General features: G+C 42.3%; 2 protein-coding genes across 3 annotated transcripts in view; one reads left to right on the forward strand and one right to left on the reverse strand.

Moving 5' to 3' along the window:
* The window catches only part of dmgdh (dimethylglycine dehydrogenase), a 28,066-nt gene extending 16,974 nt beyond the window's left edge, over nucleotides 1-11,092 (reverse strand). Inside the window, exons 1-5 of one of the 2 annotated variants that reach the window (XM_020457261.2) lie at nucleotides 10,510-11,092; nucleotides 9,760-9,928; nucleotides 8,617-8,715; nucleotides 6,421-6,585; nucleotides 5,613-5,817 (exon numbers count right to left, since the gene is read on the reverse strand). In XM_020457261.2, the coding sequence (XP_020312850.1) occupies nucleotides 5,613-5,817; nucleotides 6,421-6,585; nucleotides 8,617-8,715; nucleotides 9,760-9,928; nucleotides 10,510-10,631 (760 nt within the window). In that variant the 5' untranslated portion in view covers nucleotides 10,632-11,092. Of the gene's footprint in view, nucleotides 1-5,612; nucleotides 5,818-6,420; nucleotides 6,586-8,063; nucleotides 8,199-8,616; nucleotides 8,716-9,759; nucleotides 9,929-10,509 lie in introns of those variants that run through there. The other variant, XM_031802791.1, reaches the window with a different exon arrangement.
* A 5,259-nt stretch (nucleotides 11,093-16,351) lies between these two features.
* On the forward strand, nucleotides 16,352-21,535 carry bhmt (betaine-homocysteine methyltransferase). The gene is made up of 8 exons (XM_020457786.2): nucleotides 16,352-16,851; nucleotides 17,369-17,501; nucleotides 18,646-18,758; nucleotides 19,057-19,248; nucleotides 19,405-19,552; nucleotides 19,811-19,993; nucleotides 20,130-20,358; nucleotides 20,578-21,535. The coding sequence occupies exons 1-8, from the start codon at nucleotides 16,828-16,830 to the stop codon at nucleotides 20,756-20,758; spliced, it is 1,203 nt and encodes a 400-aa protein (XP_020313375.1). The 5' UTR covers nucleotides 16,352-16,827; the 3' UTR covers nucleotides 20,759-21,535.
* The last annotated feature ends 2,622 nt before the right edge of the window (nucleotides 21,536-24,157 follow it).

Here is a 24,157-nt window from a genome sequence, read left to right on the forward strand (position 1 = left end):
AGGAACTAGTTGTGACGGGGAACGGCAGAAGTCAACAACTGGGGTTATCTGCTGAGTTGCAACTGTTCCACACCAGACACTGGCTCAAATACAGTGCATTCAGACCCTTTTGACTTACCAGATTTTGTTATGTTACAGCCTTATTCTAAAATGGATTCAAACCCCCCCCCCTCAATCTACACACAATACCCCATAATGACAAAGCAAAAACGTTTTTTTAGAAATGTTTGCAAATGTATAAAAAAAATCTAACTGAAATAATTATTATTCAGAACCTTTACTCAGTACTTTGGCAGCGATTCCAGCCTGGAGTCTTCTTGGGCATGACACTACAAGCCTGGCACACCTGTATTTGGGGAGTTTCTCCCATTCTTCTCTGCAGATCCTCTCAAGCGCTATCAGGTTGGATGGGGAGCGTCACTGCACAACCATTTTCAGGTCTCTCCAGAGATGTTAGCTCGGGTTCAAGTCCAGATTCTGGCTGGGCCACTCAAGGACATTGAGACTCCTGCATTGTCTTGGCTGTGTCCTTAGGGTTGTTGTCCTGTTGGAAGGTGAACATTCAACCCAATCTGAGGTCCTGAGAGATCTGGAGCAGATTTTTTATCAAGGACCTCTCTCCGTCCATCCTTCCCTTGATCCTGATTCGTCTCCCAATCCCTGCCGCTTAAAAACATCCCCACAGCATGATGCTGCCACCACCATGATTCACCGTAGGGATGGTATTGGCCAGGTGATAAGCGGTGCCTGGTTTCCTCAAAACGTGACGCTTGGCATTCAGGCCAAAGTGTTCAATGTTGGTTTCATCAGACCAGAGAATCTTGTTTCTCATGGTCTGAGAGTCTTTAGGTGCCTTTTGGCAAACTCCAAGCGGGCGGTCATGTGCCTTTTACTGAGGAGTGGCTTCCATCCGGCCACTCTACCATAAAGGCCTGATTGGTGGAGTGCTGCAGAGATGGTTGTCCTTCTGGAAGGTTCTCCCACCTCCACAGAGGATCTCTGGAGCTCAGTCAGAGTGACCATCGGGTTCTTGGTCACCTCCCTGTCCATGGATCTTCTCCCACGATTGCGCAGTTTGACCAGGCGGCCAACTCTAGCAAGAGTCTTGGTGGTTACAAACTTCTTCCATTTAAGAATGATGGACGCCACTGTGTTCTTGTGGACCTTCAATGCTGCATACATTCTTTTTGGTACCCTTCCCTAGATCTGTGTCTCAACACAATCCTGTCTCGGAGCTCTACAGACAATTCCTTCGACCTCATGGCTTGGTTTTTGCTCTGGCATGCACTGTCAACTGTGGGTATATAGACAGGTGTGTGCCTTTCCAAATCATATACAATCAATTGAATTTACCACAGGTGGAGTCTACATTGTAGAAACATCTCAAGGTTGATCAAACAGGATACACCGGAGCTCGATTTTGAGTCTCATAGCAAAGGGTCTGAATAATTATGCAAATAAGGAATTTGTTTTTTTTTATACATTTGCAAACATTTCTAAAAAGCTGGTTTTGCTTTGTCATTATGGGGTATTGTGTGAAGGTTGATGATTTAATATATTTTATATTTTTTTACCCATTTAGAATAAAGCTTGAACGTAACAAAATGTGGAAATAGTCAAGGGGTCTGAATACTTTTGGAATGCACTGTACATAAATACTTAAACTACATGTAGGGTCTGATATAATCGCTCATGTTAGATTCTGCTTTCTCAAATTGGGCAGTTTGGCTGATATGAACATCAGCGTTGTTTACACTTTCCAGCTCAGAGGGACGTACGTACTCTACTTTTAAAGGTTGCCTTGCACCAATTCTGTAGAATACAGCTAGTTGGGCCAGAGCTTCTGAAGGAGTCAGAGTAGACAGCACACATGTTTACAAGCTCCCTGTAGGAGGACACACACAGGGCCATTCACAGACCCTCCCAGGAATAACCTCTAATGAATGGACTCATTGGAAGTGGGGCTTTGTCTGACACAGGCTCAGCCATGTCCAGAGTACAACCACCTCCGCTATGGTGTGGGAGTAGAGGGAGGGAGCAAATGAGAGACTGTTTGTGAGGAATGCTACAGCGGTACTTCAGGATCTGCTTTCACATGGAGTTATTTCTGCACACCATAGCGCCAGCAAGCATAAATCATGTATCAAACCCTGCATGTCGAGGGGTGAACCCCCAAATCCCACCACACACACACACACAACTCACCCACCCACTAAATGAGAGAGAGTAGTTTAACCTGAGGGTTAGAGAGTTGTATTGTAATGAAAGATATAAACTTCCCAATGATATGTATAGAGTGGGAGGCTTCCGGAAGTGCTCTTTATTGGGTTATTCCCACAAATATGAACAAAGCTCACAAAATGTCCAAAACTCAACCACAAATCAGTGGGCCTATTCCAAAGTAGAATAATGAAGTTGAGAGATTTAGCTCCAAAGTAATGGAGTGAGTTTAATGGGTGTGGTAGCTACTGTTTATGAGTACAACCAAGGATGATCTGAAAAAAAAAGAAGCCCACAAAACCAAAACTGGACACATAAGACTCTCAGACTGCAGGTTGTGTATGTGTTTGTGTCTGCAAAGTGCAAACACAGCAACTGACACAATCACCACAAACTCCCCCTACCCGGCCTGTGTGTGCTGTACGTGCACTGTTCTATTATACTGGACCATATGGAGACAAGTCATTACTGCATTGGTCAAACACTATAAATCTACAGTGTCCAGTGGGGTTTCAAACAACAGCAGCTTCAACGACAAGGTTTTAGATTAAATCCCTCAGCTGCGCTATGGGACGTTTCCATTGTACCCCTGACAAAGTGGCTTTCATTTGGCCCCAGCAGCTTTATGTGCAGCTATACATTTCTCTCTCCATGTTGATTGTATGCAACGTGTAATGTATAGGACAAGGCTATAAGTCTCTCACGAGCCGTGACTTATGCAATAACACACATCGATGGGCAGTATATCTGCAGATCCCCTATAGGAAGTGTTATATCTACCAAGCACTCGTTATCCTCTGTAGCTCAGTTGGTAGAGCATGGTGTTTGCAGCACCAGGATAGTATGTTCGATTCCTGGGATTACCCGTACGCAAAATGTATGCACGCATGACTGTAAATGGCATTTGGTTAAAAGCGTCTGCTAAATGGCATATATTATATTAATATTATAGCCTAATTCATCCTGTGTACCAAAACAATACATATCCGTTTTTTTGCCTGACTGGACAATATTGTAGCTGCTGTGAATCAACTACGTGTCAAGCACTAGACAACATTTTGGTAGTTACAGGCAGCAGGTAGCCTAGGGGTTAAGAGAGTTGGGCCAGTAACTGAAACGTTGCTGGGTTGAATCCCCAAGCAGACTAGGTGACGCACTTTACCTTAATAGCTCTGGATAAGAGTGTCTTCTAAATGACTTAAATGTAGTTGCAGCTTGTTACATTACACCAACTGAGGAAATCAAGTTGAGTTGACAAAACATGAGTCAAATTCTAAGATAGCTGACTGTTATTCAAAGATGATGATTTTTTTATTTATTGTAATAAAACAATTTCTACCCCCTTTTCTCCCCAATTGATAGTTACAGTCTTGTCTCATCGCTGCAATTCCCGTACGGACTCGGGAGAGGCGAAGGTCGAGAGCCATGCATCCTCTGAAACACGACCCTGCCAAGCCGCACTGCTTCTTGACACACTGCTCGCTTAACCCGGAAACCACCTGCGACACAGCCCGGGATTGAACCCGGATCTGCAGTGCCTTGTACCGCTGCGCCACTCGGAAAGCCCAGTCAGCAACGGTTTGACTGTTGTACATAGGTGATGTTAACACAAGGTTGTCTATTGAGTGGACTCAAACTGCAAATTCATGAACTTAAAGAAAACAGAGTTTGCAGAAAAAAAGCACATGGAAACCCAAGCATCACTAAGGGAATCAGAAAATGTTTGTTCTTCAACATTTAAAAAATCTGTCAGCAAAGTGTTAAAACGTCTGCTGAAGAGGCGTCCTTCAGCTGCTGCTCTGTGATTGGCTAAAACCTGTTGGCCTGTTTGGATAAACTGATGAGGGAACGGAGGGCCAGGGGCCATAATAGTAATGGGTTTAGCAAAGCTAGAACAAAGCAAAGTAAACCTACAACGTGCCCCTCTCCTCCTCCTCCAGCGACCCATAAAGGAGGGAGAGAGCAAACTTCAGGCAGCTGCAAAATTAATCAGTTATGCAAGGAGGTATGATAGTGGTGACAAAACCTTGCCAACTAAATCCTCCCAGAACTGGTATGACCCAGTTCAAACCATGTGACCCAGTTTCTCCTGAACTCAGAATGTCGTGTATAGGGTCAAATGTCCCTAAGATAGCAGCCTTGGAATAAGAGCAGTTCAGACAAGAGTCAGAAAGACTGAAAGAGGCTCAGCACTGGGCCAAATCAAACAAGAACTACAACTGAACTCACCCCTAAAGTATTTAGTTTCATCAACTTCTTTGTCCTCAGGACTGGGGTCCTAAGATCTATTTTTGTCTGTGCCGAGTGTGCTCTTTACTGTAGACTATACCCAATTCTACTTTTACTACGGTCATTTTGTCTGTCTTACAAGCAGTAAAAAAATAAATAAAAATAAGCCAGTGGCTGAACTGAAAATGAGTTAATTTTATTTTTATTTTATTTTACCTTTATTTAACTAGGCAAGTCAGTTAAGAACAAATTCTTATTTTCAATGACGGCCTAGGAACAGTGGGTTAACTGCTTTGTTCAGGGGCAGAAGGAGAGAGGAGAGACTGGTTTGATTGACTTGAGAGACATAGGGTCCTGCATTTTAACCAACCCAAACTGGTAAACCAGGTCTGTGGGTTTAGTTTCTGACAACCTAGAGAGGAGCTAGAGGTGTTAACTTCCCCAGCTCACCCACCCAGACTGGTCTGTGTTATACAGACAATCTGACTCACCCCAACTCGTTTAGAAAAATCTTCAACTGAAGTTGTTGTTCAAGCCAATTGGCCGGCTCTAATCATAGTTTCTCAATGTTTGCCAGTGAGATTTCAATCTGACCCAAAAGCTGTGAATAACAGGACTGTGTTGCCGAATGGACAAACTGCTTGAGTCAGTTTTAAACATTAGAAACTCATCTATAGCCCTAAATGACCTCTACATGCTGATATATCTACAAGATACTACAGTGCATGATGCAATGTATTGATACAATTTATCTAGAAGTCAACAGTCAATGCATGTTCTGTAATATGGTCACTAATGTTAGTTTGGACATACAAACTTGTGCAAGGGCCAATCAATCATGATTTGCAGCACAAACACTCTGTACAATAACATAGAGCCTGGACCCAACTACATAAACGCTCATCTGGCTCTCTGGCAGACCAAGTTCTAGCAGGAAGCTAAGCCTCCCAGTTTGCCAAAGGTTCTTGTTTATATTCTCCATGTATGCAGCAAGAAGTACATGTTGTGCATGTATTCCTGCATGCAATTGTATGTACCGGTGATGACCCATTCCATTCCAGCCATTACAATGAGCCTGTCGACATATTCTGCTCTCCTCTAGCCTCCATTGGAGTTTACATAGAGACAGATATTTTGACACCGACAAATATTCGACCACTGACCTGTGGCGTTGACTATGCGGTTAGCTCTGATGGTCCCGTGTGGGGTCTGGACATCCCACTTCCCATCACTGGTGGGTGTGAGGCCAGAGACCAGGGCTGGGTTGTAGATCTGGGCTCCATACATACGGGCCCCTGCAGCCAGAGCCATGGTTAGGGAGTAGGGGTCAATATGGCCGTCTCCTGGGTTATATAGACCCGCTAGCACCTGGGGGAGGTGGATGTTATTACTGTCATGTCGTTGTCTACTGGTTCAAACAAACGTTCTTGGTCAATGACAACTTTAAAGATACATTATGGAAGTTTTGTTTCCCTCAAGAGCCCCCGCAGAGGGAAAAGTTGTATAAAGCCTCTTTAAATCATTAGAGTATATCCACTAGGCTCTTAGGTCATGACATGAAACTGAGATCACAATGATGTCTATTAGCCTGGTCCCAGATCTGTTTGTGCTGTCTTGCCAACTCCTATAGGCATTGTCATACCAATGACCAATGGAGTTGGCAAGACAGTGCAAACAGATCTGGTACCAAGGCTACATGTCTATGGCGCATGAGACTGCATTCCTCCGGTCCAGACCAGAACAATAGATATAGAGCCATGGTTATAGATCAGTGGTGGCTGGTGGCACTTTAAATGGAGAGGACAGGTTCATAGTAATGGCTGGAATGGAATGAATGGAATGGTATCAAACACCTGGTTTTCCATATGTTTGGTACCATTCCATTAACTCCATTCCATCCATTATTATCAGCTGTCCTCCCCTCATTAGCCTCCTCTGACAGATATATATATTTTTGGTTCAGGTCCAGACCTTGTCCATGTTGAGCAGAGGGAAGAGCTCCTTGATCTTCTCAGGGGTGATGAGCCACTGAGGCGTGGGGTGCCAGTGGGTTCTTGCCATCTGGTACTTCAGCTCATCCACTCTGACTGGGGTGGAGGCAATACGGATACTGCCTGGCTGGTGGAAACCCACCGCCTATAGAGACATGGATAAAATGTGTGAAACATGCAAACATAGTGGGTATCATAGGTATTCACCCCCCTTTTCCCCCACATTTTGTTGTGTGACAAAGTGATATACAAATTAATTTGATTGTGATTTGTTGTCATTGAGCTACACAAAGAACTTCATTAAATTAATAAAAATGTAATAACTCAAATAGTTATTGCACCCCATTTGTTTAGACAAGCCTAAAATAGTTCTAGAGTCAAATTTGGCTAAACAATTCTCATAATAAGTAGCATGTCAATCCCTGTTATTTCACACTAATAACAGGGGTTGGCATAATTCCTCTGTCCCCCATACATACGACAACATCTCCAAGGTCCCTCAGGCAAGTATTGAATTTCATGTACAGATTCAACTACAAAGTCCTGTGAGATTTTTCGAAAGACTCATAGTAAAAGGGCAGTGATTGATAGATTAGTAACAATAACAAAATAGACATTTAATATATCTTTAAGCATGTTCAAGTTAATAATTATGCTGTGGATTATGTATTAAACCCCCCCAGACACATCAAAGATGCAGTCATCCTTCTGAACTGAGCTGCAGGACGGGAATGAAACTGCTCAGGGATGTCACCATGAGGCCATTGCTAATTTTAAAACAGCTCAATGGCTGTGAAGGAAAAAAAACTGAGGATGGATCAACATTGTATTTACGCCACAATAACGACCTAAAAAGTAGAATAAAAAAATATATGCAAAGCCTTATGTTTGGGGCAAGTCCAAAACACACTGAGTTACTGCCTCCTTGTATTCGAAGGGTGGTGGCAGCTGCATCATGGTATGGGTATGGTTGACATTGGCAAACAGAATGTTTCACAATAAAAAATAAATGGGACAGAGCTAAGCACAGACAAGATCCTAGAGGAAAATCTGCTTCAGTCTGCTTTACACCAGACACTGGGAGAGGAATTCACCTTTGAGCAGGACAAGAACCTACAACACAAGGTCAAATTTACACTGGAGATGCTTACCAACAAGACAGTGAATGTTCCTGCTTGGCCAAGCTACAGATGACTTAAATCTGCAACAAAATCTATGCCAAGACTTGAAAATTACCATCTAGCCAACATCTAGAATCATTTTTAAAAGACTAAATGGGCAAATATTGCACAATCCAGGTGTGCAAAGCTTTTAGAGACTTACCCAAGAAGAATCACAGCAGTAACTGCTACAAAAGGAATTAACATGTATTGACTCAGGGGAGTGAATGTGTCTAATCAAGGCATAGTAACGTTTATATTCTTCCAATTTCACAATACAGACTATTCTTTGTCATCAATGACAACAACAACAAAATCACAATTATATTCATTTCAATTCCACTTTGTAACAAAATGTTAAAAATCCAAGGGGGGTGAAAACTTTGATACCCACTGTACATAAATTCACTCATACAGACAGACATTATATAATCCGTTGTGCTGTGGTTGACATATAGTATACCTGTCCTGTCTCGGCCTCCAGACTCTCATACAGACAGACATTATATAATCCGTTGTGCTGTGGTTGACATATAGTATACCTGTCCTGTCTCGGCCTCCAGACTCTCATACAGACAGACATTATATAATCCGTTGTGCTGTGGTTGACATATAGTATACCTGTCCTGTCTCGGCCTCCAGACTCTCATACAGACAGACATTATATAATCTGTTGTGCTGTGGTTGACATATAGTATACCTGTCCTGTCTCGGCCTCCAGACTCTCATACAGACACACATTATATAATCCGTTGTGCTGTGGTTGACATATAGTATACCTGTCCTGTCTCGGCCTCCAGACTCTCATACAGACAGACATTATATAATCCGTTGTGCTGTGGTTGACATATAGTATACCTGTCCTGTCTCGGCCTCCAGACTCTCATACAGACAGACATTATATAATCCGTTGTGCTGTGGTTGACATATAGTATACCTTTCCTGTCTCGTCCTCCAGACTCTCATACAGACAGACATTATATAATCCGTTGTGCTGTGGTTGACATATAGTATACCTGTCCTGTCTCGGCCTCCAGACTCTCATACAGCTTGATGCTGTGGTAATGGACCTTCTTCAGGTTGATACCAGGGTGGTAGTACGTGGTCAAACCAGCCTGGAACAGACAATAAACATGGACACTTAGAAGAGGAGGCATGGTCATGTACATGGAAACACTGACAACACTTAATCTACTGTATTGACACTGCAGGTTTGCAAGGCAATGATTTGAAAGTGCATCTTATAAAATAATAGGAATACATATTTCAACAACATCCTGTTAACTCCATTGACTTGAACTACACTACACAATCAGGGCATGCAGTTCACAAGTTCCTAACATAGATACATAGAATGAGACGTTTGATAAGTCTACTAGGAAAGTTGGCCCCTTGACATTAAGGGCAGCATATTTACTATGTAGAGTAACCTATATGGGATAGGGTTGGTTGGAAGGGGGTCATAGAGAAGCAGTATTAGGTCATCAGATCCTTGGCAGACCCACATAGGCCTGGTTCTTTGACAGCAGCTGTCTGACAGCTACCATAACTTAGATCTTCTTACATGCCTCCATCTACTTCTTGGGAATCTCCCTCTGCTGAGTGGACTATCTGATATCTTGTAGTACCGTAGTATCTTTGGTCTGGTTTTTCCTGTTAACTGTAAGTCGCTCTGGATAAGATGACTCAATGGCAAAATGTAAATATCTTCAGTGTGGTCTCAATGTATTATTTCCGTGTTGAATATCTCTGACCTTTATCTTTTCCTCTGACAGTTCCTTCTAATAGTGGGTGTGTGTAATAACTCCTTAACTTATTCAAATGTTGGGGAACATAAACTCCCATACCTTGCTAACTTATGTATTAGCAGAAGACCGTCTCAGGTCGAAACAGGTGTCAGACCATCAATAAATGGGCGAGTTCATTTGCATGCCCCGGGTGGGTGGAGATTTCACTTAAGGGGCACAGGGTCTTGCAAAACAAACTCGCCCAATACGTTTGTGTGCCCCCCTGACTGACAAACAAAACAAAGACTCTATCCATGAGCCCCTTGAGCCAACTGTTGCTCCCAGACAGTTCTGTCTTCCCTCATACAGTTAAGATAAGGTTTTGGGACAGGTAAGCTGATCCTAGATCTGTTTTAGTTTTTGTTGACCTACAGCATGCCAGGTTGATCCAGCGGTCAGTTCAGACTTCTCCAGCAGGACCACATCCTTCTGTCCAGCCTTGGCCAGGTGATAGGCCAGACTGACTCCAACACAGCCCCCTCCGATGATCACCGTCTCAGCCGCGTCCTTCCACCTCTTCCCCAGGACCATAGTGCTGTCCCTAAGAGGGGGAAGAGGGGGTAAAGAGGGGTGAGATGAAAGAAGGAGACAGTGAGATTGAAATGTGAAAAACATGTATTCATTGATTTGAATGCATTTGAATCTAATACAGATAAAGATGTGTAGAGTAGTCATGTGACTTCTATGAAGCAGAAGAGATTATTGTGAAGAAAATCAACCCTGACCAGTTCTGACCTGACATACACCCCTGGAAGGAAATGCAACACATGCTGCCATGAGATCACTCAGACAGCCTGGCACATTCACGTCAATTGTAGATATAGGCTATGTTGTTTGTCACATTATAAACACAGAGAACATTAGCGCGTCAGAATAATATCATGGTCTGTTCAGCAGGGAAGTCATGTGCATTATGCAAATTGAATTAAAACGGTTGGGTTATGGGCAGACCCATAATAACATTACGCTATCAAAAAGCCCCTTAAAGCCTACCGGACACCTCTGTGGTCTCTCCAACTGTCCCAAACGTGAAATCTGTAAACTTACTGTCGGATAAAAAGAAAGCTGAAAGGGTAACATAAGTTGTTTACTACAATGCAAAAAGTGCACGAGGGGGCTTACCCATTTCCCACATGTTTCTGCGAAGTGTAGTTTATTGTACGCAGTGGAATACAGACAATAGCGCGATATGCGGCAAAATCTCTCCGGAGGTGAGTATTAATTGCGTTAAAAAACCTAGACATGGTTTAACTAATTAAAATATATATTAAAACACAAAGCACACCAGAACCACCTCTGCCTAATTCCCCACCGCAATTTACTGCAGGCCTTCTATACCAAAGCACTATTTTGTTGGCTGAACACGCCCTCGTTCGCGCAGAGCGCCAGTCAATTTAGGCACAGTGAAACTTGGTGCGTTCAAAACAACTGGGAACTCAGGTAAAGACGAGCTCAGAGTGGGAAAATCGTGACATCAGTGATCTTCAGGTCGGAGAAATTGGAGCTCTAGGATCTGGCCTTAATGACTATCTTGGTTGAAGATCGATCTGGCCTTAATCGCCATGTACTCGTATAATCTCCACCCGGCACTCCACGGGACTGGCCACTCCTCAGAGCCTGGTTCCTGCCTCTTCCCAAGTTCCTGCCTCTTCCCAAGTTCCTGCCTCTTCCCAAGTTCCTGCCTCTTCTCAAATTCCTGCCTCTTCTCAAATTCCTGCCTCTTCTCAAGTTCCTGCCTCTTCTCAAGTTCCTGCCTTTCTTGGGAGTTTTTCCTAGCCACTGCTTCTACATCTACATCGCTTGTTCTTTGGGGTTTTAGGTTGGGTAAAAATGGCTTTATAAAATATATTGATTGATTGATTGACTTATTGATAGCATGATGCTCGAGTTTCCAACTTGTAATTCAGATTTGGATGCCCGTTTAAAACGATTTTTCCTAGTCGGAGTTTCTTTTCGAGTTCCGAGTTGTTTTGAACGCACCAACTGTGTCCAGACCCTCCCAGTCTAAAAATCGCTGAAAGGTTAACTCTTTAGATATCATAGGTCAGGCTGTGCCTCAGGGGATCTAGGGAATAGAAGGGAGAATAGAATAGAATATACAAATAAATGAATACACACAAAATGGATAAGCACTGTTGATATTGATGATATTTAGTCCAATAGACCCTTTACAAAATCTTGTTTTTGTGACAAGATCTATCTATGTCATTGTCATCTAATGGCAGTGTAGACAGACAATGCTTGCATAACTTGAGTCGACATCTGCCATAGAGCATTGGCCAGGCACAATCTCACCTAGTGTAACCGATGTGAAATGGCTAGCTAGTTAAAATGGCTAGCGGTGGTGCGCGCTAATAGCGTTTCAATCGGTGACTTCACTTGATCTGAGACCTTGAAGTAGTTGTTCCCCTTGCTCTGCAAGGGCCACATTCTTTTGTGGTGCGATGGGTAACGATGCTTCGTGGGTGTCAGTTGTCTATGTGTGCAGAGGGTCCCTGGTTCAATCCCAAGTAGGGGCAAGGAGAGGGACGGAATCTATACTGTTACACTAGTCTACACAATACACATTAACCAGGGCCAGTGATGTGTAATGACACAATATGAGTAAAGCTACTCTGAGCGACACAGTATGGGTAAAGCTACTCTGAACAACACACTGGATAAGAAACCTATTAGGACAAGACTAGAATATTGAATTCCTTTGTGGGTGACATTCACAGTAGGCTATGGACATTTAAACAAAATCTCTATATATATTTAACCAGGCAAGTCAGTTAAGAACAACTTCTTAGTTACAATGACAGCCTAACCCAGACGACGCTGGGCCAATTGTGCGCCGCCTTATGGGACTCCCAATAGAGCCTGGAATCGAACCAGGGTCTGTAGCACTGAGATGCAGTGCCTTGCGCCACTCGGGAGTTAATACTCCCACTCAATTGGTGTAGCACATTTCCCAAGGGCTCCTGGATTGACACAGGAGGTTATGTGCTGTTTTTATCAGTCCCTGCTGGTCTGATGTATTGGATCCAGTCTGAACAGGCCACAGAGGGACATAGAGTTGCATCCCAAATTTGACGAGAGCTCAACAGGGAGCCATTTGGGACACACACAGACTTACAGTATCATCTACTATTATATAAGTACAACCCCTAGAAACCCCCTGGAACAGCTGACCTGCATTCAGGTTGTATCTGTTGATGAATGTTATTGGATCTATTGTTAAAAAACAGGGAGTTTAACCATAACTTAACCATATGTTTCTAAAAGCATGTGTGTGCACGTGCGTATGTATGTGTGTATCCACACATGCATTTGTTTGTGCGACTGCACATGTGTGTGTGTCATAACCATTGTTGACAGACAGGGGAACAGGGGATTGGAGATTTGGTCAAGAAAAGAAATGAGTGGACTTCTGTCAATACTGCGCAGCAGACCTGGGATAACTATAAGTTTACCTATGCTTTGTGGAAAGTAAAACACAAATGGGGGGGTGGGAACTGACTCTTACTTTGGAGTTGCTTAACTATTTGAATACAGATCCCAAAAAAGTACTACTTTTAAAAACTATTTGAGTCCAGATCTCACAAAATAACTACTTATCAAATCTATTTGAATACAGATCGCACAAAGTGACTACTTATCAAAACTATTTGAACACACATCTGAGAAAGTAACTACTTTAAAAAAAAGTGTGAATACATATCTCAGGAATTGACAACTTTTTTAGAATCTATTGTATTGACTGCCTTTAACTAATGTCAGGGTTGTATCTGCAACTGCATGTTGAAGATATAAATAGAACCAATACACTCTTAGAACAAAGGGTTCCAAAAGGGTATTTCAGCTGTCCCCATAGAATAACCCTTTTTGGTTCCAGGTAGAACCCTTTTTGGTTCCCTACATGGAACCCAAATTGGTTCTACCTGAAACCCAAAGGGTTCTACCTAGTATTTAAAAGGGTTCTACGCAGAGTTCTCCTATTGGGACAGCTGGAGATCCATTTGAGGTTTTAGATAGCAGCTTTTTTTCTAAGTTTGTAGAACACAATGTCATATTCTATTCCAATCTATTGTTACTGACAGTCATATTTTATTTACACAATACAAGTCTATTCGATCATTCTTTAAATGTCCATTCTCCTGAATGTCCATTGTCTCAGGTGTACATAATCACATCAAACAAAAATCTATTATATTTTGTACAGATATATATATATATTGTGATGCTCAACTACTGTATCACTTTTTCAGCATGCCACTGAAAAGGATAAAAGCTACAATACCTTTTATGATACCTGAAACATTGGATACTTAGCAAAAACAGGTAACACTTTTTAGAGTTATTTATAAACTATTTCTAAGGCATTTACAAACAGTATACTCACCATTTATTAATCATTACTCCCACATTTTGTAAATGTTAGTAAGGTAGTTATTCACACATGTATATACACTGAGTATTAGTAATATTAGTAATATTAGTGCTTTGGGTGGTGGACCACACAGGAAATATATGAGCTTAAAAAACCCAGCACCGTTGCAGTTCTTTACACGAACCGATGCTCCTGGCACCTACTACCATACCCCGTTCAAAGGAACTAAAATCATTTGTCTTTCCCATTCACCCTCTGAATGTCATACATACACAATCCATGTCTCAATTGTCTCAAGGCTTAAAAATCCTTCTCAGCCCAGTACATCTCTGGGGCCGAGCCCCCTGCCATCCAGGACCTCTATATTAGGCGGTGTCAGAGGAAGGCCCAAAAAATGTCCAAAGATCCTGGCTACCCAAGCCACTGTTCATTCTGCTACCCTCTGCAAACGGTCGGACCAACAGGCTCCAAGACAGCGTTTACGCCCAGGCCATAAGACTGCTAAATAGCCAGACTGCCAGTCAATTAATGGTACCCAAACTACCTGCACTGACTCTATCTTGCACTGACCCTACGCACACTCACTAGACTATATATACAAACCATATACACACTCACTCACACACACTACATTGACAAGCCCACACAAAACTCACATACATTCACATACACTACATACGCACACACACAACACACACATGCAGACCAACACAACACAAACACACATCCATACACATTACACACACACACACTCACTTTTATCATCTGCTGCTACTCTGTTCTATATTGTACTATTATTATTATCTATCCTGATGCGTAGTCACTTTACCCTGCATTCATGTACATAAAGTATCTACCTCAAATACCTTGTACCCCTGCACATTGATCTGGTACTGGTCCTCACTGTACTGTATCTCCATTCCATCCTTGTACCCCTGCACATTGATCTGGTACTGGTACTCACTGTACTGTATCTCCATTCCATCCTTGTACCCCTGCACATTGATCTGGTACTGGTCCTCACTGTACTGTATCTCCATTCCTGTGTATTTTATTTTTATTCCTCTTGTGTTACTATTTCATTTTCATCTTTAAACTCTGCATTGTTGGAAGAGCTCGTAAGCAAGCAATTCAAGATAAAGTCTACACCAGTTGTATTTTGCGCTTTTGATTTGATTTGATTGAAGTTGATTTCACAAGTAACATCAATAAGGGATCATAGCTTTCACCTGGATCCACCTGGTTAGTCTAGTATGTCATGGAAGGAGCATGTTTTGTACACTCAGTGTATTTCCTTAAAGAAGCCTGTAGCATAAAGCATAAATCACACAACCAAATGCAACAAGAGGGGTGTGTGCATACGTGCTTGTGTGCATGCAAGCATGTGCTTGCGTGTGTGTGCTTGTGTAAGCATACAACTGTAAGTGACAACATACAACACCCCCACTATGAAACCTGCCAGGCCACCACCTTGGGTTATAATGATTTGCCCAACGTACCACAAACCCCCAAACCCTAAACTATAAGTACATCTGTGCTTGTAAACTATAATCGTAAAGTACATTTATGCTTCAAAACTATAACTGTATGTAAAGTGCCTCTATAAACAACAGCTTTGCCTGTAGGTTTTTTGCATCTTATATAACTGTGATGGGCTCCAGTGATTTGCTAAGGGGCTCTATATTGCTGTAGATCAGTTATGGTGTAGGCCTACTGTTGTGCTGAGTTCTTTTATTAGGCCCAAAATGTTCCTTCCCCATCCCCTCTGCTTCCCATGGACACACACACACATGCAGCTGCATGATGACCTAGTCTCTCATTCATCACTCCTGCCACAGACCCCTTGGCTAATGGTGATTTCAAGACAACTGGGAACTCTGAAAAAAAAAACGAGGTCAAATCATGATGTTAGCGACCTACAGGTCAGAAGTCAGAGCTCTAGAAAGATGCCAGAGTTGCATCCATAGCTCGGTCTATGAATTTGAGATTGGTTCAATTTCTCCAGCCCATCCCTCATACTTTTACCGAAACAGGGACGAGAAAACATTTTGTTATTGTTTTAAGTGCTGATTGCCACTTTAAATACTTATATACTGTATATATATTTAAAAAAATAATCAAACTCTTTGTAGCCCCTGAAGTTTACCTGCCATCTGATTTTGCAGTTATTTGTGTATTTTTTTTCTTAAACTCATGGAATTCTGACAGGTCTAACCAGATTGGATGAGTTTAAGAATTATATTAATCAATCTAACAAAAACAGACAAAGAAACATATTTATATACAAACACTGAACACATGTTCATCTTGGAAAAAGAGGCAGCCCTACTTTATATCTGAAGGCTCTGGAATAAAATGTATAAACAAGTGATCTTATTTTTTGGTGGTCACACATGACCTAGAAAACTGTAATTCCAAGTCATAAGGGAAAGAGCTATTGCACATATTGATTGACCCATGCTAAATATCTGTGCTGTGGGCCTTCACTGAAGTTACAAACAACCATGATAAGCTATTGCACATTGCCCTGTCGACATCTTTCTTTTAAGTAAACATGCACAGGGTAAAATAACAAGTGTTCTTTGTGCTACATTTGCATTTATAGATGCAAAGAAAAAATAGATCTATGCTGTGTTCATAACAACTGGGAATTTATACATCTGCATTGCTTGCTATTTGGGTTTTAGGCTGGGTTTATGTATAGTAAGTTGTGACATCTGCTGATGTCTCCGACTTCCGACTTCAGTACGTTCAAAACAACTGGAAACTCGGAAAAAAACGAGCGACTTGAAAAATAGTTTTGGACTGCCTCTTTCTAGAACTCCGACTTTCCGACCTGGGGATCATTGACGTCATGATTTTACATAGTTTTTCCCTGAATTACCAATTGTCATGAAAGCACCATGTGTAAGAAGCAGGAGCAGGCGGATCTGTGTGTGACATCACTGCGCACCACACCTCTCTTTTGGCGTATAAAGGCAGACGTTTCACTGCTTCAAACACCAAATCTAGCCAAAGCGGTTGGTTGAGAAGGTGAATCTAAAATACAACTGCAATCACCAATAATCATGGCACCCGCTGGAGCTAAGAGGGTAAGTGGCGACTTAATATGAATTAACGTCATTATGGCTGTATACAATTGCATGCAGTCTTTTGCAGAACCTTTGCAGATGTGTTATGTATTGCTTCCATTATTGAGAAGTTATTTGTTATAATGCGTAAGTTTTTATAATTATAAAACATTCTCACAAAACGTGTTTGATGGAACAATTGTGACTTCTGCTTTAACTATATTCTGTAACTTTGTTTTAGAGAAGCGTTTCCCAAACACGGCCCTAGGAGTTTTGGCAGCCCTAATAGTCTGAATCAACTGTGTTGTACTAATTTGGGTAACACTGCTAAACTTTAAGTGTCCCTCACCCACTGAAGTTGAAATGTTAAAATGGATAAGGGTTGAGGTTTACGGTAAGGACGTCCCAAGGATTCCTGATGGCACCGACCCTAGTTTACGGCTAGTTTATTTCATCCAGGGAGCTGTTATGCGTGTTAATTAAGCGTGCATATTTCATATTTGGAAAATGACCAACTAATTACGCAATGTTTGTGCAGAACATTCTGGAGCGCCTGGATGCAGGCGAAATTGTCATCGGGGATGGGGGCTTCGTATTCGCTCTGGAGAAGAGGGGATACGTGAAGGCGGGTCCCTGGACTCCTGAGGCCGCCGCAGAGCATCCTGAGGCTGGTAAAATGAGCGCGCTTATCTAATTGCTTGGCTACCTAGCCTGGACCATGCATCAGTCATAATACATAACGGTTCGCGCAGCCTCTCGCCTACAACTTGTCCACCAGACGCACACTGTAAAGTAGTTAGTTCCGCTAACAACATTTTTGTGGAAATACTGTTATATTTTTAAGTTGTAAATAGTTATTTTTCTTATGAACTTAAATGTATTCTGAGCTATAACGATTGAAGTTACTTAAACATTAATATTTGTTGCAGTGAACATAGTGCCCCTAAAAAAGGTTAGTACTTTAAGTAGATGTTTTTCTAGTGTAAGTAGTTCTGATTACTCATTTTCAGTGGTGTCTTAATGTTTAGCCTAACATTGTTTTATGCATTTGAAGACTTGCCACTTGAACCCCCCTTGCCAGTCCTTCTTGGGCACCGTGCTCATTTCTCGAACGGTAACTGGTGTTAGAGCTGTAAGCATTACAAGATGCTGCATTAGCTTCTGTTATGACGAGTGGGGCACATTACCTTGTTGATGGTGAGAATGGGTTGTCTCATTATTGAATGTCAGTTTTCCCAACGGTTTTGATATTGTTCCTTATCAATTACACATCATAGCACAACAAACTGCTTAATACTATTTTAGAAATGAGTTTCTTTATTATTTATTAACACTCTGTTGAATTACCCCAAATCCCCCCAAAACAGAGCCATGTGGCACTAAATATTCTTAACTTGCAAAAAAGTATAACTATTACAGCACAACACATAAATGTCATTGTTTTAGTCAAATATCAATCTCTGACTACTTTATTTTAAGTAAAGACAAACATAGTCAAGTAAGAACAACTTATTTTATGAATGTTGGCCTGACTGTAAAATATTGAATAATCATAACTTGTGAACTCTACTTTAGATTAGCAGAACACAAGTAAATTGTTATTTACTCTATTACCTAATTTGTTAACAGTACTCAAACATTAAGTGATAAATCTTATTGACATGAGTTGGTACGACTTTTATGCTTAGTTCTACTGACTGTTGGAGTAGACACTACTAGTTACTTTTTACAGTACACGTTTTAACCAGACGATGCTGAGGGCATTAAGTCGAAGTTGTAAATACTTAGCCAAAAACCGATTGATCTTACTTCCAGTGCGACAGCTGCACCGTGAGTTCCTGCGGTCGGGGTCAAATGTCATGCAGACCTTCACCTTCTACGCCAGTGACGATAAGCTGGAGAACAGGGGTAATGCTCAGCGCTTCACAGTGAGTATCTGTCTGCTCTGTTGGGAAAGCTCAGGGGGGAATGAATAAGCATGTCAGACCCATGCTACTGTAATGACCTTTTAGCCAAATTGACCAATGACTGAAAGAGCTTATATAAATGAATCTACCTGTAAATCAGTTTACTATACGTTTCTCAACGCCTGTTCTGTTAAGCTCTACTATTTCCCAATGTGGTGTTTAGCCTACTTGGCAGGTTTCACAATAGTGATATAAAATACATTGTACTGTACCTGAAACTACATCAATAAGGTTGTACATTAATCAATGGCTGCACCAGGGTGCGCAAATCAACGAGGCTGCCTGTGACCTGGCCAGAGAGGTGGCCAATGAGGGTGACGCGATGGTGGCAGGTGGGGTCTCCCAGACCCCCTCATACCTGAGCTGCAAGAGCGAGGCTGAGGTCAAGGGTATCTTCAAGAGGCAGCTCAATGTCTTTGTCAAGAAGAATGTGGATTTCATGATTGCAGAGGTAGGAATGTGATGTTGTACATGCGTACAGCACATTTTCTTATACACATCTCATTTTGACCTTACCGTTTCTATGTTCAATGGATCCTCACTTGGACAATGCTGGTTTCTGTGTTTTGGGTCTTCACTTATTCACCCCATATGTGTGTTTGTGCAGTACTTTGAGCATGTGGAGGAGGCAGAGTGGGCCGTGCAGGTGCTGAAAACCTCCGGGAAGCCAGTATGTGCCTCCCTGTGCATCGGCCCTGATGGAGACCTCAACGGTGTCAGCCCTGGGGATTGTGCTGTCAGGCTGGTCAAAGCTGGTATGGGACTTAATTTAACCATTAGATGTGCACACATGTTTGTTTTACTATCCTTGTGGGGACCAACAAATTGGAGCTTGAATTCTATTTCCTTAACCCTAATTGTAAGCCTAAAATAGCCTTTTCCTTGTGGGGACCGGTGGCATGTCCCTCCTTGTTTTACTATCCTTGTGATGACTTCTGGTCCCCCACAAGGATAGTAAAACCAAAAACAGTGTCAATAGTGATTGTCAAACTGTCATCTCACTCTGCTTATAGGAGCCAATATTGTTGGCATCAACTGCCACTTTGACCCCATGATCTGTGTGAAGACTGTGAAGATGATGAAAGAGGGAGTGGAGAGGGCAGGGCTGAAGGCCCACTACATGGTGCAGCCTCTGGCCTACCACACGCCTGACTGCAACTGCCAGGGATTCATCGATCTGCCAGAATTCCCCTTCGGTACACACACGATAACATCTCCATCGCAATCTCTCTCCTGCCCCGTAGTTGTGTTCTTTTTCCCTTTTTCTTCCTTTCTTGCCTCCCTCTTTCCCCCCTTCAACTCCCTCTTTCTGACTACATTTCTCTCCCCCAGGTCTGGAGCCCAGGATTCTGACCAGGTGGGACATGCACAAGTACGCCAGAGAGGCCTTCAACGTTGGCATCCGTTTCATCGGTGGCTGCTGCGGCTTCGAGCCCTACCACATCAGGGCTGTGGCTGAGGAGCTGGCCACAGAGAGAGGCTACCTGCCCGCTGCCTCCGTCAAGCACGGCAACTGGGGTGCTGGCTTGGAGATGCACACCAAGCCCTGGGTCCGCGCCAGGTAACGAGACCGTATACACCACAAGGATACAAATTAATAAGATACCAGGAACCACGAATGGGTGCCAGTATATGACTCCAGTCCAAAATTACAAGAGTTAAATTATTTAACTCTAATTGGTACTATAAAACATATGAGGTTACGTACTACTGTAACATTTTAGTACCAGCTTATAACTACGTTTGGCGTATACATATGACCATCCTTCTCTTTCCCCAGGGCCCGCCGTGACTACTGGGAGAAGCTGAAGCCAGCATCCGGCCGTCCCAAGTGTCCCGCCATGTCCACCCCTGACAGCTGGGGTGTCACCAAAGGCCATGCTGACCTGATGCAGCACAAGGAGGCCACCAGCCTGGATGAGCTCAAGCCCCTGTTTGAGAAGGCAAAGGCCAGCCAGTGAGCATTCCTCCTGGGCTAGGAGGGAGGTAAACCAGCTAGGAGGATGCTGTTCTCTACTCGTGGTAGGTGTGTTGTGGTATTGTGTGAGAAAGGCAGAGGGAAGAGCTCCCACATATTCCAAGTTTACATACCAAAAATTATCAGATAAAGTCTTATTCTCCTGATTTCCAGGACCATCTTTTTGTCAACCAAAAGTTATTTTTCTTGTCATTTAGATTTGCACCACCTGTACATAGTGTAGCACCATCGTATACTCTTCTGTAATAATTATAGTAACATGTTATAGATTTCTCATTTCAAACTTGATATGTGCTTTACTTGGACAGAATGTTACAGGAGTCATCAAGCCAGTGATGCGTGGTGTTAGTGAAACAAACTAAAAAGTTGCTGTTGTGTCCACATGTCTCCAGAGTGTGCTGTTGATCTTGGGTGTAGTCATTACGCAGAGTCTGTTGCAAAACATTTACCAACAACTGTTTACGCCAAACAACATTTGGCATCAAAACAAGTTTCTATTGGACAAATTCAGTTAGGTTTTGTTCTGCTTGCTTCATCATTTGTTTTTTTTAAACAGTTTCTGTTGCAAGAGATAATGAATACATCCCTGGTGCAATCGAAACCTAAGCTTATAAAGTGTTAACAAAACTACTGTGAACACAATGTTAGCTCTGAAGAATGTAGCCTAGTTCTCAACACAATCTAGTGCCAAATATTGTCTTACCAAATGGAAGTATTGACTTCAATACTGTTTATTTAATAAACTTCCACGTGATCTTAATGTTTGACTTTTTATTGTATTTCTTATCAAAACATTAGACATGCAAATGTTTTCTGAAATAAAAAATAACCAAGTGTTAACAATTACAGTAAATTGTGACCTCAAAATAGAAATGATTACATACACGCAGTCATTCTACCCTTTTACAAAAAATGTCCTGCAGAAATATTCAATCATCTGAACAGTTTCTTTCACCGTCTGGGGCCCTCTCCAACCGGCAATCTCGTTCATAGAGACTTATGTAATATGTCATTAAACAATCTCTGAACTGCACATAAAACAACTACATTTGCACTCCGTTCATCTCTATGCGTTGTGATACTGTAAATTTGTACATCCTCTGTAAATATTAGTATATCGACTGCTCATTCCCTTGCGGCTCTGTTCCTACATATTTTGTATGTAAATTCCTGTCTGTATATTAGTTTTAATGTCAAGTACAGTGACATGCCTTTCTTGCTAGTGCTAACCCCAACAATGCTGTAATAAATAACTATTTAACAATATAAATAAGGTAGAACCAACACACGATCTAGAAATATCAAAGTACACTATATACAGGGTCAGTTCCCGTACCATATTTAGTGTGCAGGGATTGATAGATATGTATGGGGTAAGGTGACAAGGCATCAGGATATATGATAAACAGTAGCAGCAGTGTTTATGATTGTGTGTAGAGTCAGTATAAATGCGTGTGTGTGAGCAAATTATGGATGGAGTGAATGTGTGGAGTATCAGTGTACGTAGTGTGTAGGGCCCTGTGAGTGTGCAGAGACTTGACGCACAGGTACCGCTTGCTGTGTGGAAGCAGAGAACTGTCTATGGCTTAGGTGGTTGGAGTCTAACGATTTTCTGGGCCTTCCTTTCACACCGCCTGTTGGAGGTCCTGGATGGCAGGCATCTCGGCCCCAGTGATGTACTGTGCTGTCCACCCCACTCTCTGCAGCGCCATGCGATCGAGGGCAGTACTATTGCCATTTTTTTGGCCAAATTACCTTTATTTAACCAGGCAAGTCAGTTAAGAACACATTCTTATTTTCAATGACGGCCTGGGAACAGTGGGTTAACTGCCTGTTCAGGGGCAGAACGACAGATTTGTACCTTGTCAGCTCGGGGGTTTAACCACTAGGCTACCCTGCCGCCATACTTAAGCAGTGAACAGGGAGTACAGGAGGGCACTAAGTACGCACCCCTGTGGGGCCCGCGTGTTGAGGGTCAGCGTGGCAGAGGTGATGTTGCCTACCAGCACTTGGGGCAGACCATCAGAAAGTCCAGGATCCAGTTGCAGAGGAAGGTGTTCAGTCCCAGGGTCCTAAGCTTTATGTTGAGCTTGGAGGGGACACTGGTGTTGAACAGTATTCCTCTTATTTAGGTGGATGAGGCCGGTATGGAGTGCAATTGAGATTGCCTCGTTTATGGATCTGTTGGGGTGGTATGCAAATTGGAGTGGGTCTGGGATGATGGAGTTGATGTGTGCCATAACAAGCCTCTCATAGCACTTGATGATTACAGGTGTGAGTGCTATGGGGTGGTATGAAGACTTAGAGTCCTTAGAGCAGCGTTTCCCAAACTCGGTCCTCGGGACCCCAAGGGGTGCGATTTTTTTTGTTTTTGTTGCCCTAACACTACACAGCTGATTCAAATTCTAAAAGCTTGATGATTAGTTGAATCAGAGGTGTAGTGCTAGGGTAAAAACCAAAACGTGGACCGAGATTGGGAAACCCTGCCTTAGTTCTTGTCTCTAAATGTTGTCTGTCACTAGAGGCACCATATTACCAAGTAAAATTCTGAGTATGTGTAAATATACTTGACGAATTAAGGTAATTTTGATTCCTGCAGTAATTACCATATCCTGCAGGAATATCAAAAATCCTGGACTGAGTTTGGGAAAACATGATTTAGCAGACGCTCTTAACCCTAATTGCGCCTGTAAGTCGCTCTGGATAAGTGCCTTGCTCAAGGGCTCATCGGCAGATTTTTTTTAACCTAGTATTGTCAGTGATTCGAATCAGCAACCTTTTGGTTACTGGCCCAAAACTGCTAAATGCTAGGCTACCTGCCACCCATTCACAAAAGCAAAAATTCCTACAGGAAATGTATCTTTTAGTTTTCAGAATGATTTATATATTTTTGTTATGCAATTTGTTACATGGAAGGCTATCTCTACCTAACTGGCATATAGTGTGACTGCTTGGTTTAGAGTAGACTTAAGCAGTTTAACTGCATACATTTTTAGAGACAAAGTATGCCATCAAGTGGACAAAATGGAAATCACCTTGTAGTATACTACTGTGAAATAAACTATCATCTGTAGGTGGCAGTGTTGGACCATCTGGCCCACTGTCACCCCCTGTAGGCTTCAGTATCATCATAACAAACAATGACTGTATCAAAGGCAAAAGCAGCAAGTAAAAACGAACTAATTCATGATTTACTAAATATATTGTAGCTTAATGGCCAAAAGTTTGTTTGTACCATGTTTTGTTTTTCTACCATGCTGTGCTGCTGCCATGTTGTGCTGCTATCATTTGTTGTCATGTGGTGTTGCTACCATGCTGTGTTGTCATGTGTTGCTACCATGCTATGTTGTCTTAGGTCTTTATGTAGTGTTGTCTTGTCGTG

Source organism: Oncorhynchus kisutch, linkage group LG23 (assembly GCF_002021735.2).
Source record: "Oncorhynchus kisutch isolate 150728-3 linkage group LG23, Okis_V2, whole genome shotgun sequence".
Classification (NCBI taxonomy): Eukaryota; Metazoa; Chordata; class Actinopteri; order Salmoniformes; family Salmonidae; genus Oncorhynchus; species Oncorhynchus kisutch.